At 49.3% G+C, this 15017-nt stretch overlaps 1 protein-coding gene across 6 annotated transcripts; it reads right to left on the reverse strand.

Moving 5' to 3' along the window:
• Nucleotides 1–71: 71 nt before the first annotated feature.
• rnf34b (ring finger protein 34b) lies at nt 72–12399 on the reverse strand. 6 transcript variants are annotated; one of them, XM_057018612.1, is made up of 8 exons: nt 12145–12304; nt 7974–8192; nt 5939–6418; nt 3950–4012; nt 3658–3859; nt 3552–3575; nt 3208–3243; nt 72–2569 (listed from the first exon to the last, which is right to left on the reverse strand). In XM_057018612.1, exons 1-8 carry the CDS (start codon nt 12148–12150, stop codon nt 2385–2387), a joined length of 1215 nt encoding a protein of 404 aa, XP_056874592.1. In that variant the 5' UTR covers nt 12151–12304; the 3' UTR covers nt 72–2384. The 6 variants fall into 6 exon arrangements, with proteins under 6 accessions (XP_056874592.1, XP_056874591.1, XP_056874596.1 ...); XM_057018611.1 differs by having other exon boundaries at nt 72–2572; XM_057018616.1 differs by lacking the exon at nt 7974–8192 and having other exon boundaries at nt 72–2572; nt 12145–12399.
• Between the last annotated feature and the right edge of the window lie 2618 nt (nt 12400–15017).

Raw genomic sequence — 15017 nt, forward strand, 5'->3', positions numbered from 1 at the left:
TTTCTTGTCTTTAAACAGGGTTTTATCTTCCTGACATACTCGAGTGATAAAAAGAGCAGCAGAATTTCAGGTTCTGGTCTGTATTACTGCATTTTATTGAATCTAATAAATCCTTTTCTCTTGTTTACCAAAATAAAAACATTCCAAAATATACAGATCCGGGATTATGAGTGCCAACGATGAACTCTGGTCAGACTGTAGCTGCCTGTGATTGACATCTTTGAGACACAGCAGCATCAACAGACGGAAGCGACACAGTTACAGTGTTACAGTGTTTCTCTGGAATCATGAACTCACACAAAGGCTGGTGAATGGCAGCTTCTGACTGTTAAAAACCAGCAAAGATACAATCTGGAAAAAACCACCTGTCTTTATTAAAACCTATGTAATAAAAGTTTGACATCTCCCAGAAAATGGAAAACATGTTACTTAATGACAAAATCGACAATAAAAACCATCTTCTGAGATTCCCCTCCTCTGATACACAGGAAAACGACACAAAACTCCCGGCGAGTTTCGGTTTAAGTGGATCTGGTCTGTCGTTTGCTCAAGAGGTTCAAAGTAAAGCAATAAACTGAGAAATCGATGTTTAAAATGAGCTTTAAATCATAAAGATGCAAATACACTCAGGAGGAAGTAGCACCTGTCACCGTAAAGTCAACACGAGGGGCAAAACACATGGACGTGAAATTAACGAGGAAACTTTGAAACGGGGACGAAAATTGCAGCAAAAGCGTCTCGGCCTAATTTAATCTTGCGAGCGGAGTTTTGGAACTCGATCGGTTCGACCTCTGGGTCAAAGTTCTGGCCTCGGGTTCAGGGTTGAGTGTGAATATTGACCATCAAATGACAGGAAAGGCGACGGCGTGCAGAGATGCAGCGACAGAAGACACCATGAACATTCTGATTTTAATATTGCCGCAATGTTTTCGTCATCTCTGTTGACATGTATGAGGTCTGTGAATCCCGTAATGCAGACAGTGAAAACACCGGCTCGGAGTAACCGACATGCGGTTTTCAGTGACACACGCACACACAATACAGTCACTTTTATAAATGAATATCTGTCCATTAAAGGTTTTAATGCTGCTCAAACAGCGTTCGGTACCTAACGTCTGGCTATGCTAATGCTACGTTGTTTGGTCAGTGAAGGCAACACGATGGCGGCGTTACACTGAATAATTAGCCAGCCGATCAGATCATCCTGGCCTTTTTTAAAGGATTTTTGATTTAAAAAAGAGCCTTTAGAGCCTATTTCCAAACTAATATGAATATTTTCCATTGTTAAACTTGCCCCCCCTTGGTGTTCCTTTTGCCAACACAGGCAACAATGCTACACCTGGTCGGTAGGGGGCGACAGTGTTCGTTCGCTCAGCGCTTCCGCCAGTCTGCGGAAGTGGTCTAAAACCAAATCCATTTATTATTTTATTTTCTGCAGTTATTTGAAGCCACAGCTGTTAACTGAAGACATTTCTGCCGTTTTAGTAGAAATGCTACATAGCATCATTGGGTAAACGCAGAGCCGGTCAAACACACAATGTTAAAAGCCTCCTGGCGCAGTTGTATTATGTAACCGGTGGCGCACAAACTGAGCTGTGACATAATCGTTCCTCAAAGGCTTTTCTACGCCTAAGTATATGCAATGGCATTAAAAAAAACCCAGCTTCACTACAGTAGAAAGGGTAGGGAAATATTTATGTGGATGAGTTAATTTAGCCACATCAGTGTGGACGGGGCCTTTGGGGACGCTGCAAAATTGTCTGCAAGGTTGTTTTTTTTTTTAAAAAACTCCTGTAAATGCATCTTTTATCTAAATACAAAATAAAATTTTTGAACTGAATTTAACTGCAAAATATGACCAGCTTAATTTCATAACCGATGTTCACGTCCTCCCAGATGTTTAATTTACATGCATCATATCATAAAGTTCATATTAGACAACTGTCACTGGTGATGTGATGATATGGGATGTTTATCCTAATCCAAGGCATGGAAACGCACACATTTTCTTCTGATATTGCACATCCTGGAGAACACAGAGAGACGGCTAACCCTGCGATCTTTTATTTTACATCCAGCTGCCTCCCCCCTGATCTATAGAAGCATCCGTGGGAAGTCCCTCTCTCCTCTCCACTGAGTAAATTCTAAACAGAACCAAGGGCGACCGTCCCAGTGAAGCCGATAACGCTCCCCCAGGGAGGAGACGCGAGGCTGGATCAGAAGTTAGTGAAGGATGAGCGGGAAGGGAAACAAACCGTGTGCACGAGGCAACAAACTGGCTTTACAGACCGTGAAAGTTGCTCCTGCCTGCTGCAGCGCGAGGCTGGACGAGGCGCCGTGCTCAGGGGGTCGCCCTCGCAGTCACGAGTTCTGCACACGGACAGTTAAGACCTGAAGACGTGCACGGCTCGCACTACATACTGCCGGCAGATGGGGCACTCGCTCATCCTCTTCCCGCATTTGGTGCAGGTCACCATGTGACCACACTCCAGCAGCACGCAGTCGATGATGGCGTCCATGCAGATTCGACACAGGTTCTCGTCGGCGGCCAGCTGAGCCTTGACACCATCTGCTGGGGAGACGAGCGACTCTTCAGTTCATTCACTTTCTAATGCAGCAAAGGTTTAGGCTTTACTGGGAACCATTTCTTTGTGGTGGGGGTGATATGCTGGGACCCGGCAGCAGAGGGGGACTGGCACTTTGTAGATTAGCATCAGCTCGCACATGCAAACATTTACGACGACGTCGACCTCCATCATGCAGCTTTAGAGGACGGAATCAAGACGGGCAAATCACAAATTAAATTTCCGCCCGTCCACCAACAAAGAGGCCTAATGTGATCCTCAAGCCTTCCTGTCAACAAGAGGGCCTCTAGAGAACGAGGCAAGCTAATCTACCTGATGGAGAATAGACGCTGCCACAGATGTGGCAGCTCTTCGAGAAATTAAAGCTCTTAACGAGCGCGCAGCTGACGGGGCGAGAGGACGTCGGATCGCCGCGAAACCGCACGAGGGGAGCGGGAGTGACAGAATGCAGAGACACCAAATGGAGCGGGAGGTAATTGACTGTAATATGATAACATGGATAATGATGATGGCAAAGATGGAGGGCTTAAAAGGCGGCAGCGTGCCTCAGCTGCGGTGGGTAATGCCTTTGTGGGGATGATGGAAACGGGGCCGTGATTTGGCTTTTTCTCAGACGTCTTACCTCCGCTGGTGCAGAGAGGTGGAGGATATGCAACCACTTGCACGGAGAAGAGCGCACAATGGTGGAGAATATCAGTTAATCAAGCAAAAAGGGCTGAAGCAGCACTGCACAAACATCCATTAGCACCATTTGTTGCCATTGTTACAGTTGTGGGATCAGATTTTCACAGCTGTAACGCCTTAAATGTGTGATGTCACAACATGAACTGTAGAACATGTGTAAAAAAAAAAGCTTAAAGATACTTTTTTAATGCGTAATTTAAGATTTTAATGTACTAGTATCATTTACGTGCACCTGCATCCAGGCTATTAAAATAAATAAACTATAAGTGTTTAAATATTTACCTGCAGTTATGCTCACATTCTCCACTGCAAGAGCAGAAGACAAAAATCAGTGTTGATGGCCGGCAACAAATGAACCCGAATCAACCAATCACAAGGCTGAACTCACTGGACTTCCGGTTCTGCTCGTACTCCCTGTAGAGTCGGTGCACTCGTTCCAGCAGCTCCCACTTCTCGCAGCAGCCGGAATAGTTGACGAAGTTCCTGGCGAGGATCTCCTTGAGCTGGCGGACGGAGAGGTTTTCTATCGCCTCCTCGTTGTCCAGATCAGACAGCGACGCTCGGATCCTCCTCTGGGTCGCAGGACTGACCTTCAACCCAAAGAACACACAGAATCTCACACCGATCCGGCACCAGAGTCGATCCCGTACACGTGCACATTGACCCGTCTTTATTTTTACCTCCAAGATATTTTCAGTTGGCTCCAGGTTCAGCAGAGAGGCGGTTGAAGCGTCCTCGTGCTCCTGTTTGGGAAGAAGTAGTGCAAAAGTTCACTCAAGTTCACTCCCACCGACAGCCCTTCACTCACTTTTTTTTTCGTTTGATCATGAAATATTCACACGTTCGCTTGCAGTCAAAATGATGAAATGGGACCTTGAATATTAAAAGGAGGTCCAGAGACGTCTCCGCTTGAAGCGAACCCGTCGCAAGATGCTCTCCAGCGATCTGCAAAGTTCCCCGAGATCCAATTCTTTAAACCGCGGCCATGTTTAATGTTTAAATGTCGACTCGCTGCAGTTTGCAGATAATTATTCCCTTTGAAGGCGGAGCTGAGGAACCCGCTGGATGAAAGTTGAGTAAATGGCGCGACAAGAGATAGCAGAGGCCGTTGGATACAAGCACGACTCGATAAATTCTCAGTCGTCTGAAGAGACGCCGACATCTTTCTGATGGACACGGGAGAATATCGGCGGGGCGGCGAAGACGCACGTTAGCGCTCCAGCAGAGCCGCTGGAGGCACGTTAATAATGCATCCGTCTGCGTCACGGAGGACAGATGCTTGCGCTCGACAGACATCCTGCTTCTGCTCCCATCAGGCTCCTCCGAGGCGAGAAACGGGGGCAGCCGCCGCCGCATCAAAGAGCCGAACCTTGCAATGTTTCCTTGACTTCGTCTCAGTCAAAGATGTGGAGGTACTAGAAAGCACTCAAAGAGCTCCTGAGAACGCCGGACGGGCCGTGGAATTTGTCACTTAAATAATGGAAAGTACTTCAGAGGGTACACGTGGTAGCGTTGCTACGATTCAACGCCGCATCACGTTGGGCGGACTGCGGGGAATGCTTCTGGAAGCCAGACAAAGAAAGGCTGGATTAAACGTGCACATCATTGCATTAAGAAGGTTTCCTTATGTTTTCAATGTGTAAATTTCCTCATCTGATGATTCTGAAATCCTAATCTTCATATTAAGGACCCCCGGGCAGCACCAAAGTCCTTTATATTCATTAAAAGTTTTAAAAGTGTCATTTTTATACATAGAAATCATCACATTAACCTAGGGAAAAAATGTTTGTGGGTCTTGAGGCACATTCCCGTCCAGTAGGCGGCAGTAATGAGCCTAAATGCTCTTGTCAAACTCAAGTCAGAGAAATAAAAAGCATATCGAGTCAAGAACTGGAACGTGCAGAGTGAATAATAATGTAGAAACTCAGCCCTAAGCACTTCCATTGCCCTCTGGTGGCAGGTTACAGTAAAGGAAAGAGCCCCACACTCACTTGTCGAGCACTGGTGGACTTTTGGTATCTGGCGAGCAATCGCAGATGGTCATCCATCAAATCTTGATCCCGGGGACTAAGATTTAGCACCCCCCCACCCCCAGCAGCTATTTGTGTTAGCACAGCAGCGAATTCTACCATCTAAAACTAACAGTGCTGAGTGAATAAATGATGGAGATGTTCGTGTTTTCTGAGACAAGAAATAAAAAGAGACTAGGATAGGGATGGGGGGGGGGGGATGTACTGTGGTGCTTTTGTCACGTCGCAGCTCTGACGCTGTCGGGAGTTCTCAACCTGGCTCTCTCTTATATAACCAACCCTGTGAAACAGATCTAAAAAAAGGCAAAGAGCTTAAGCTGCGTCGCTGGCTGGTCCTGGGACCACACACACACCTGCACACACACAGCTATGATGTAGTGTCAACAGACAAAAATAACAAAGAACACCCATTAAGATTATTACCATACACTTTAGTCCAGAAGCTTTGGTTTTTACTGTTATACCATGTTTTAAGGGCTTGCTTTACTAAAAGCCACCACCAGGGGGTGCTAAGGATGCTTTGGCTCAGACCCAGCAGCGCGACTCTCGTAAATAAGTTGATATCACCTTTGAAATTAATTATCTTGGCTAGAAGGAGGACAGATGTCAGAGATGGAACACGTGTGTTTTCACTCAAACCTGGCTATTGGTCCCTGAGCTGCCGCTGGGGCTGGGCGCGTCTCCCTGAGAGGCAGAGAGGACCGACTGTTCCGAGGTGGAGCTCGTGGAGGAGGGCGGCGACGTGGCATGCGAGTGGGGGAGGGAATGAAGACTGTCTGTGTCATCCCCTCCTTCATCCCTCTCGGCCACCTCCTCGTCCTCTCCTTCCTCCTCTTCGCTGTCCTCCTCGTCCTCCTCCTCGATCACCGGTCCAGGACTTTCCCTCATGCCTCGATGGCAGAGCACCAGGTCCACCAGGTCCTCCTTCTCCCTGCAGGTGTCGGTGGGGATGTTGCGCAGCAGCAGGTACTGGCGCAGGTCCTTCACCCTGAGCTGCATGAGCCGCGGCCTCTGGAAGGCCGTGCCGCGCAGCAGGTGGCAGGTGGCGCAGCAGCGCAGGTTCTCCTGCAGCACGGAGCACAGCGCGCAGAAACTCTTCTTACAATCGCAGCAGATGTGCTGTTGGAGGAAGATGAAACAGTCGTGGTGAGAGCGGAGCGATGGAGTCAGACACGTTGGCATTAGCATTTTCCTTTTTTTCCCCAATGTTTAATTCAGGCGTAGACGGCTGATTTAAGTTCCCATCCTGAACTATTTATCCTCAATGTCACTTTTGATGAATAAGTGAGGCTGAAGATGAAAAGGAATTGGAAACTTTTGGAAAATGGGCCAAAATCGGCATTTCGGCTTCATTTATGATGGAAGAGTCCCACAACACATTCGTTTACACTCCTTTAAAGTCTGATGAGTCTAAAGTAAAGACGAGGTTTTGGTACTTCGGGATGTTGATGGAGCCGACAGAAAACTGACGATGACACATTAGATCCGTGCATGCGAGTTCCAAAACTGAGCAATTGGGCTAATGCTAACGATAATTTGCTGCCCTTGTCGTTTTGGGTGATTTAAATGACCTTTAGATTTAGGTGGTTTGTCCAATTAATTCAAAACATACAGATCAAATGAACACGCAGCTTTTAGACCCTGAACGCCGGGTCCATGCGGTACTGGCTTAAATCCTGGAAGTCTCTCTGTCTCGGAGCGTGAGCAGATGCTGGTGGCGTCTGACATTTACAGGCTCCTGATATGGAGCCGCTGAGCCGCCCGACTCTTCAGAGGAGCAGGTCAGGTCGGCCGCGGCTGTAAACAGCTTCTTATCGCTCAGCTCCACCAGGAACACATTTCCTTCCCCCTTCAATCACTTTGTTTTAATCCCTCAGGAGGCCTTTAAAAAAAAAAAATTAAAAATACTGCAGGAATATCCTGCTGACATGTGTGAATGTGTGTGTCTAGAGGCAGAACCAGCTGCAGAAGTGTGTGTGTGTGTGTGTGTAACGATGATGGAAAGAACTGATCAGATCTGAAGAGCATTTTCATCAGGCGTTCATTTCCTGTCAGATACACTCTGTCATTCAGGGCTGACACACTCATCCCTGAACAGCCTGAAATGCCAGCGCGGATACGAATGCTGATCCTCCATAAAACAGCATTTCTGGGCTTCAACTCCAACATTTTATTCCCACCGACAAGCTCGAGTAGCTATTTCAACCAGGTTGAGGAGGTCCTGGACTGGAGTTCAAGCGTGCGGGGTTCAAACCTCTGCAGGCTCTGATCCACCCCCATCATAAGTTTCTGCATAAATGTCAGGTTTAAGCCCAAATCCTGCCCCAAAAGACTGAGGGAAGACTCCAACTGTGGAGAGCAACTAAACGGAACTTTATTTATTCTCATAAATCCCCTCGAACGGCTCTGTGACAGCACGTCTGACCCCCGTTTAAGCCTTCTGCGTAACAGTTTAAATTACACTACAATCAAATCCCTACATCTGCGCCTAATGTCACGCCGGGGTTGTTGTCCGGCGGAGTGACTCAGTCCGCGCCTCCTTGACTGAACCGAGGACTCGCTGCTCCCGACCGCACGCAACCGTTACATAATTCCAGCCTCATCAGAGAAACGACCGTTAACTGGACGACCTCTAATATTTACCGCACAGACGGGGCCTCGCCGCCTGGTTTACCTTGCGCCTGAAGACGGAGAACGCCAGTCCGCAGGCCTTGCACAGCTGGCCCGCGCTGCCCGCGCTGGTGGGGGGGTAGGTGGAGTACCCGGCGCTGGGGGCGAAGCGGAAGGGCCCCGCTCCTGCTCCGAAGCCCGGCGGCTGGGCCCGCACGGTGCCCGTGCCCATCACCTCGTTCAGCAGCCCGCAGCATGACGCCCACATGGACGACGCCCCCGCCTGCGCAGCAGAGACAGAAGATTTGGCCCTTTTTATTCACATGTGAAATCTGAAAACTTGGAGTTCTGCTCATCAACCACACGCAGATGTTTCCCCGTTCTCGGCAAACAAAACAATAGCAGGACGTGCGATGCTGCTGTGCTGCGGAAGGTTGAAAGACGCAGCAGCTTTAGTTAGAATTGATGCAACCTTTCTCAGAATAAAATCAAACTGAAGTTTGCTTAAAAAACCTGGTTTTCCATGCAATTCTACCGGAGTTGTCCTCATTTTCCCAGATATTGAATTTTTCCTTGTGGTGCAGCATCAACAAATAGTCATGCTGACAAACTGGAAATGGCAACGCCGAGTGACAGAGCAGCATCGATCTGACTGACAGGCGGAGCAGCATCGATCTGACCGACAGCCCTGCTGCTGCGCCCGGAAAATGAGGCGACGCCTCCTAATTTGCAGAGTAAATACGTGGACTTATTTCTTGTGCGTGTGCGTCCCGTCATTCCCGAGGAAGCGTCTCGGAGCGCTGGTTCCCGCCCCGGAAAAGTTAGCGAGACAGGAGTCGGAGAGCAGAGACGGCGTGCCGGGAGCCCCCCGCTCCTCGGAGCATACTGATGAGCTGAGGGGGGAGGAGGGACGGGGGAGGGCGGGCGAGCAGAAAACACGTCTTCCGTTGTCCTGAATCAATAGCGGCCTGAGCTTCATGTGAGCGCTCTGTGTTGAGAGGACAACGGACGCATCTCTGCAGAAGGCGGCGCCGATCTGGGGGTGGTCGCGGCGCTCTGACCCGCCCTTCTGCTAAGGCAGCAGCCATGCAGCACACCGTTGGGGGGTGGTGGTGGTGCACATGTGGTCAGGACCAGGAGCTGCAGGGCTCTGAAGAACTCTCCAACATGTATCTTTGAAGGGCAGAAAATCGAATGGTGCATGAAGCTTTAGACTTTAACCATCTTTATTTCGGGTGGAGCCTCACGATTCTGCCTCTCCTCACCACGATGGCGTCCGTTCTCAGTGCTCACAACAGCCGACCTTCAGCTGCTAAAGGTCTCCCTGGTTCGGCACCACCTCCCTCACATGGGAGCGAAGCTGCTAAAATGAATTTTTGCTCTTTTTTTTTTTTCCCTCTTCGCTGCCGTCTGGCCATGAAAAAAAAAAAAAGGCTTATCTGGCTTTGAGCCTGCAGCACAAGCTCCCTCTGTCACGTTCGTTAGCGCGCTGTAAGCCGCTCACGAGGGGAGTCCCCAATAAACAAAAGTGACACGAGCCAACGTCGCACGCCGCTCCGCTCGGCGTTTTCTTCATCACTTAGAGTGCGCCCCTGGAAATACTGTATTATTCTGACATTCCAGTCACCTTCAGAGAGCCAAACCGTTGCGAATGGGTTTCTCACGCTGGTGGAAGCGCATGTAAAGTAGAGAGTAATGCGTGCACGGGCGGGAAAGTGGAGGAAATAGGTGTTCGGAAACACAGAGGAGACAAAACCCCAGCTTCCTGTCAATCTGACGGAGATTTGACCCCATAAAATCACTCTTTGGATGCTCAAATCTCCAAAAAGCGCTTCCACACAAACAAGTGCAGCCGTATGGGAGCCACGACGGAGCTTAAATGGGTCATGTGGAGGGTTTAAATAGAACGTCGGGGAGGAATTTTCACCTTCCTGTGAAAAACATTCAACCAGTTTTAATAGTTTTACGTCTGCAGGTAGTCGGAGATGAATTATCGACCGTCTTTACGCACTTTAATTCAGCTCCATTTCACAGCGAGACCTGGATCCAGAGGAGCAGCAGATCCAAGTCCTTCGCTCTGCCCCTCACCTGCTGTTGGAGCTTTACCTCCTTGGTTGGGGTCTGATCTTTGTTTTTATCTGGCCTATTTCCCGCAGAAAGACGACTTTCCCCCCAAAATGCCTGAAATAAATATGCCTCTGGCATGATGCTGCTGGCCTGCGGGAAGATGTTAGAGGTCATTTTTGCAACTGTAAATCAGAGCATTTGACTAAACACAGAATCCACATTAGGATTAAAACCCAAACTGCATCCACGCGCAACAATGGAGTTGAAATCCGGCCTCCCCGCTGAAAGGAACCCTGGTGACAGAGAACACAAACAAAAGAGGGTTGTGTGTGGAAATCTGCCCCCCCTCCCCGACGAGGTGTGTTTTACTACAACGATTAGACGGAGCTCAGCACAGACGGAGCCTCCCTGCATATTTATACAGCTGTGCAGTCCGACTACAGCTCCTGGATCAATGTTACGCTAACATTTAGCATAACCACACATACGCCGAAAAAAGCATGGTTAAGTCGCCCTGTGAAGATGGAAGTCCAGGAACGCCGGGGCCTGGCGTCTCTCTGCGGACTGTGACGCCACGCAGAAACGATTTCTTGCTTAATTGATCGTCTTTAAAGAAAAAAAAAATCAGGTAATTCGTCGAGAAAATCCTCTGATGTTGCCCTGGAGCACATCGAGCTGCGTCCGCCGACCGGTTTCCATAACGATGGCGAGGAGGCGCGTACGACCGACCCCGCCGTCCTTCCAGCACCGTCTCGTCCTCGCTGACAGGCCTCAACATGTGAAAGAGCCTAAGCAAAGTCTGAGGGTTCCAAACAGAGACTTACACATAAAACTCCAGCTGCCGGTTCTGTTTGGACCCCCCCCCCCCCCCCCCCCGTATGTGAGACGGCAGCCTGACTCGGTTCTGGAGTCAGACGAGGACACGGGGGAGCCTGCGAGGAGGAGGAGGAGGATCAGCAGACTGCTGCAGACGTCACCAGAACCTTTCACGCACACCACGGCGCCGCCGCAGAGCGCTGCATTTTGCAGAGCTGGGACCGTCTTAGGTGCACGGCATGCTGGGAATATTGAAGCCCGAGGAGACGTTGGAGGGGACGAGTGTCAAAGTCCTCCATTAAAGTGGCATCGGTGACAAACTGCTCGTCCGTCTTTACCTCCATTCTTATGCAATTCAGCTCTCGCGGGGCAGAAAAGCTGCTTTTGGATACTAAACCAGATTAATCAATGAGGGACAGCAGGTCCTGACGAGGTTCAGTAGTTAACCATGACTGCATGGGGGGGGGGGGGGTATCATGACATCCACAATACCAAATCACGGGTTTGTGCCACCACCAAGTGTCACAATATTGGAATTCTGTGCATCAACTGAAGTTAAATGTTGGCGTCTGCAGTCCGTTCAGAGTCAGTCGTACCCGACTTTGACCCCCCCCGCCCCCCTCAGGCGGCTGCAGCCATCAGACGGACGGGACCGGTCCTGCAGCAGCTGCCTGGGGGAAGCCCTCCATCCTGTCAAGTCTGAAACTTCCAAAACCAGCAGCTTGGCCTCGCGCCCTGCCTGCCTGATCACCTCTCACCGCCACCGTCACCGCCAGGCAGCACCGATGACGTCATCGCCATCATCTTCATCGTTCGTCCAGAGCTGGAGACGCCGAGCAGCATCACCTCTCCACGTCCCCCCCGCACAGAGGGAGATTCCTGACGCAGCTCCGGAGCCGAGAGGTGACTCTCTCGGAGATTCACTGACTGACCGCAGCTTCTATCTCATTACAGCGGATTAGAGCCCGACTATGAATGGACGTCGCTCTGACGGCTTTAGTTGACTCAACTCTACCACAGGGGTCACAGCAGGCTGGTTAAAAGCAAACACGCTGTTTCTAAGAACGAATGCAGACGCGGGGGAAACATGTCCATGGTTGCAGGTAAATTACAGTGATGACAATGACGGAAATAGACAGAAAAACACACCGACAACCGGAAACGCCGACAGATGAACCAAAATCAAACGCGACCGCTGCGTGCGCGCCTGTTGATGCACATTTAGCTCCACACAGCACATTTAATTGTCATTAGCTGGAGGTATTTCCTTCCGCTCGGCGCGACTTCGTGCGCGATCCGGCACGAAATCGACAGGAATCAACAACGAATGACGCAGCGTCCCCGTCACGTACCTTCATTGCGCCTCCGGTTCGAGGAAATTGCCGAGTAATGTCAGCACGACGACCATCTCAAGCGCACGGGGAATCAAACCATTACGTCTTCCCTCTCCCGAGCTGCCCGTGAGTGTGCAGCGTGCATAACGTAATGGCCACGGGAGCCTCAGCCAACCAGAGCGCGCACACGGCCGCTGGTATCTATAGCAGCCAATCCGCTGGAACGCAGCGGCGAGGTGGGCGTTCGGTGCCCGTGCGTAAAGGCGCATGCCTGACGGACGCGTCGTGCCATTTTTTTCAGGAAAAACCAAATTCATAACCAGACTGAATAGACGTTTTTCGTCTACAGCCTCGCAGTTGTGTTTTAAACCAGCCGCGACGCAGCGCGGTCCACTGGCATTTCAGATTTATAGCATCAATGTGTTCGGGCGGGTTAAATGTGTCGATGCGTTGGAAGAAATCCTTCTTTTTCCGCGTTTCACACGATAATCCTCAGTGCCACCACACGCTGGGCTATTTCTGTTCGCGCGGTACCAGCACTGAATGCGTCTGTGCAATCTTATTTACAGCCTGTATGCGTGCGCGTGTCGGCGTGCACGCCGGTGACTGTTGTCTGCAGGAGAGGGATTAGCAGCGGCGCCAATGCCGCTGTGCGCCGGCAGGGGGCGGCAGAGAGGCGCTGCTCCATCCTGATTATCAGTCCGCCTAATCTGAGCCGCAGGGGAGACTGCTCACGCTGCTCACGCTGCTCATTCTGCTCTCGGTGGAAAATGCAGCTGAAATCGTATTAAAAGTTGGAATTTGTGCAGCTGCTGCAGCGGCAGCCTTGCGGAATAAAATAAAGTTGCTTCAGAATTACAATGATGCAAGAGACGCCTCACGCAAACGCGTGTTTAAACAGTTTCCCCCTCAGTTTCGGGACATCAAACAGCCCCTCTATCGATTTTATTCCGCACAGGCGGTTTTAAAAGCCGCGTGGAGGCCTCCGGGCTGTCGGTGGCACACATTTAAAGAGGTTTAAATTCAGCCGGAATATCCACTTTCCAAACATCAAAAGTCGGAGGAGAGTGTGAAAACGCTTTATCTCGTTTGAAGAATGGCCAGATTATCAACGGGGTTAATGCGGCCTGTGCGTCACAGCTGTGCGGTTCGGTTCGGTCCGCTGACATTCATGTGCCAGCTTCAGACGCTGAGTGGTTGGTGCTGAGATCTGGTCTGGAGATCCGAAACACTGACTCAAGCAACCAACCACAGCTGTTTAATGTTACGTAACAGTTTAGTTCAGTGAAATTTTGATTTTAGTATTTATATTAGACATAAATCTGCACGAATTTAAATTTATTTTAATATAGGATTTTACTTGAGCCCCTGCTCGGAAACAGTAGAATACTCGGAGCTGCGCTGCTATATTAGGCCACTAGGTGGCACAATAACACTTTTAAAAGAAAATAAAACATACTTTTAAAACACTCAAACTATAAAACGACAAAAAAGTTTGGTTTTATATTTTCAGACCATAGAAACACGATAGAATTTAAAGTCCAAACCTAACATTTAAAAAGCAGATAACATTTATAGAAAACGTGTGGATGACAACTATATTCTAACTGGTTTCCATTTTGTTCTTTTTCTCAATCCTATGATGCTCAAAACACTTAAAAAGTCAGATAGAAATCATATCTAAATGTTTGTATACCACATTTAATCCAACGCACTGACTCAGTTCTTTTCATTACAGAAATAAATAAAATGAAACAGACACTGAAACACACACACACACACACACACACACAAAACCAAATGCCCCCCACGTTGTATGTTTGGACCATGTAGGGGGTTTCCTGTATGCACCCAAGGTCAGAACAATTCCAACAGTCTCATTTTTCAGAAGTAGTTTACACAAGTGAAGACACAAATGGAAACACATTTGTGTCGCAGGATGTTGACATTCTGTCTTGTTTTCTTCATACATAAATCATCTGAAAAACCCTCAGAGAGACCCTTTGATGCTTCGGAGGGTCCTAACCTCCTGTGTTAGCAACTGAAATATATGGATTTTTGTTTTCCAACTCCACGAACGCCACGAAGCTGAAGGACGAAAACAAACCGAACAAACAGTGACGCCGCCTCTCTGCTGCCATCCCACTCAGAGGTCATTTATTTTTCAAGATCTTTAAGCAACGTCTCATAAAAGTCTCCTTCAGGGCCAGAACCTCTCAAAGATGTGGTTTGGGACGTAGCTCCTTTGAAACTGATGTCACTTTCAGTGCTTGAATGCATCATCATAGGATCCTCAGACCTTCATCTGACCTTTTGACCCCTCTGATGTAACGATGCACCGTCACATGAGCCCTCCAGGCCTCAAAGCCATCAGATCAGAGCGGAACTTCCGCCTTATAGGAATGATGTCATAGCAACTTTTGATGACACGGACCCACACGGACGAGCTCGGTGCCGTTTTTAGACTTTTTCTTTGCGTCTGCGTCGAGATCAAAATGGAGGGAAATGAAGACCTTTGACCCAACGAAGAGGATCCCTCCCTCCCTCAGACGGCGTGCAGGAACCTGTCATCCGGACTGCTGACATCCCAGCATTAAAAATCTTAAAAAATGATCTTTGAAATTCCAAAAACAGACGGGCAAACGCCGACAGCTTCGGGTGAATCCGTGCTCGACATCGCAACACGCCTCTCTCTCCGAGACCTGACGCTCCTCTCCTCCTCTCAGAGGTCAAGATGGACGACCTCGGGCTCTCCCCCTCGTCCACGGGAGGAAAAAAAAGTGTTCTGGTCAGCAGGTTATTGATGTTCACCCTTCCAACGGCGACGGGCCCAGAATTCAACACCACCATGGAAACAAGCGGCCGAGGAAAGAGAACTTCCAGGATCAGGT

Source organism: Takifugu flavidus, chromosome 20 (assembly GCF_003711565.1).
Source record: "Takifugu flavidus isolate HTHZ2018 chromosome 20, ASM371156v2, whole genome shotgun sequence".
Classification (NCBI taxonomy): domain Eukaryota; kingdom Metazoa; phylum Chordata; class Actinopteri; order Tetraodontiformes; family Tetraodontidae; genus Takifugu; species Takifugu flavidus.

What these genes read in the sequence shown, in the direction of transcription:
- rnf34b (XM_057018611.1), bottom strand. An exon ending in CAACTGAAAATATCTTGGAG is followed by an intron (nt 3,860 to 3,949) that starts GTAAAAATAAAG and finishes TTTGGGTTGAAG; the next exon opens with GTCAGTCCTGCGACCCAGAG. An exon ending in ACCTCTCTGCACCAGCGGAG is followed by an intron (nt 2,573 to 3,207) that starts GTAAGACGTCTG and finishes TCGTCTCCCCAG; the next exon opens with CAGATGGTGTCAAGGCTCAG.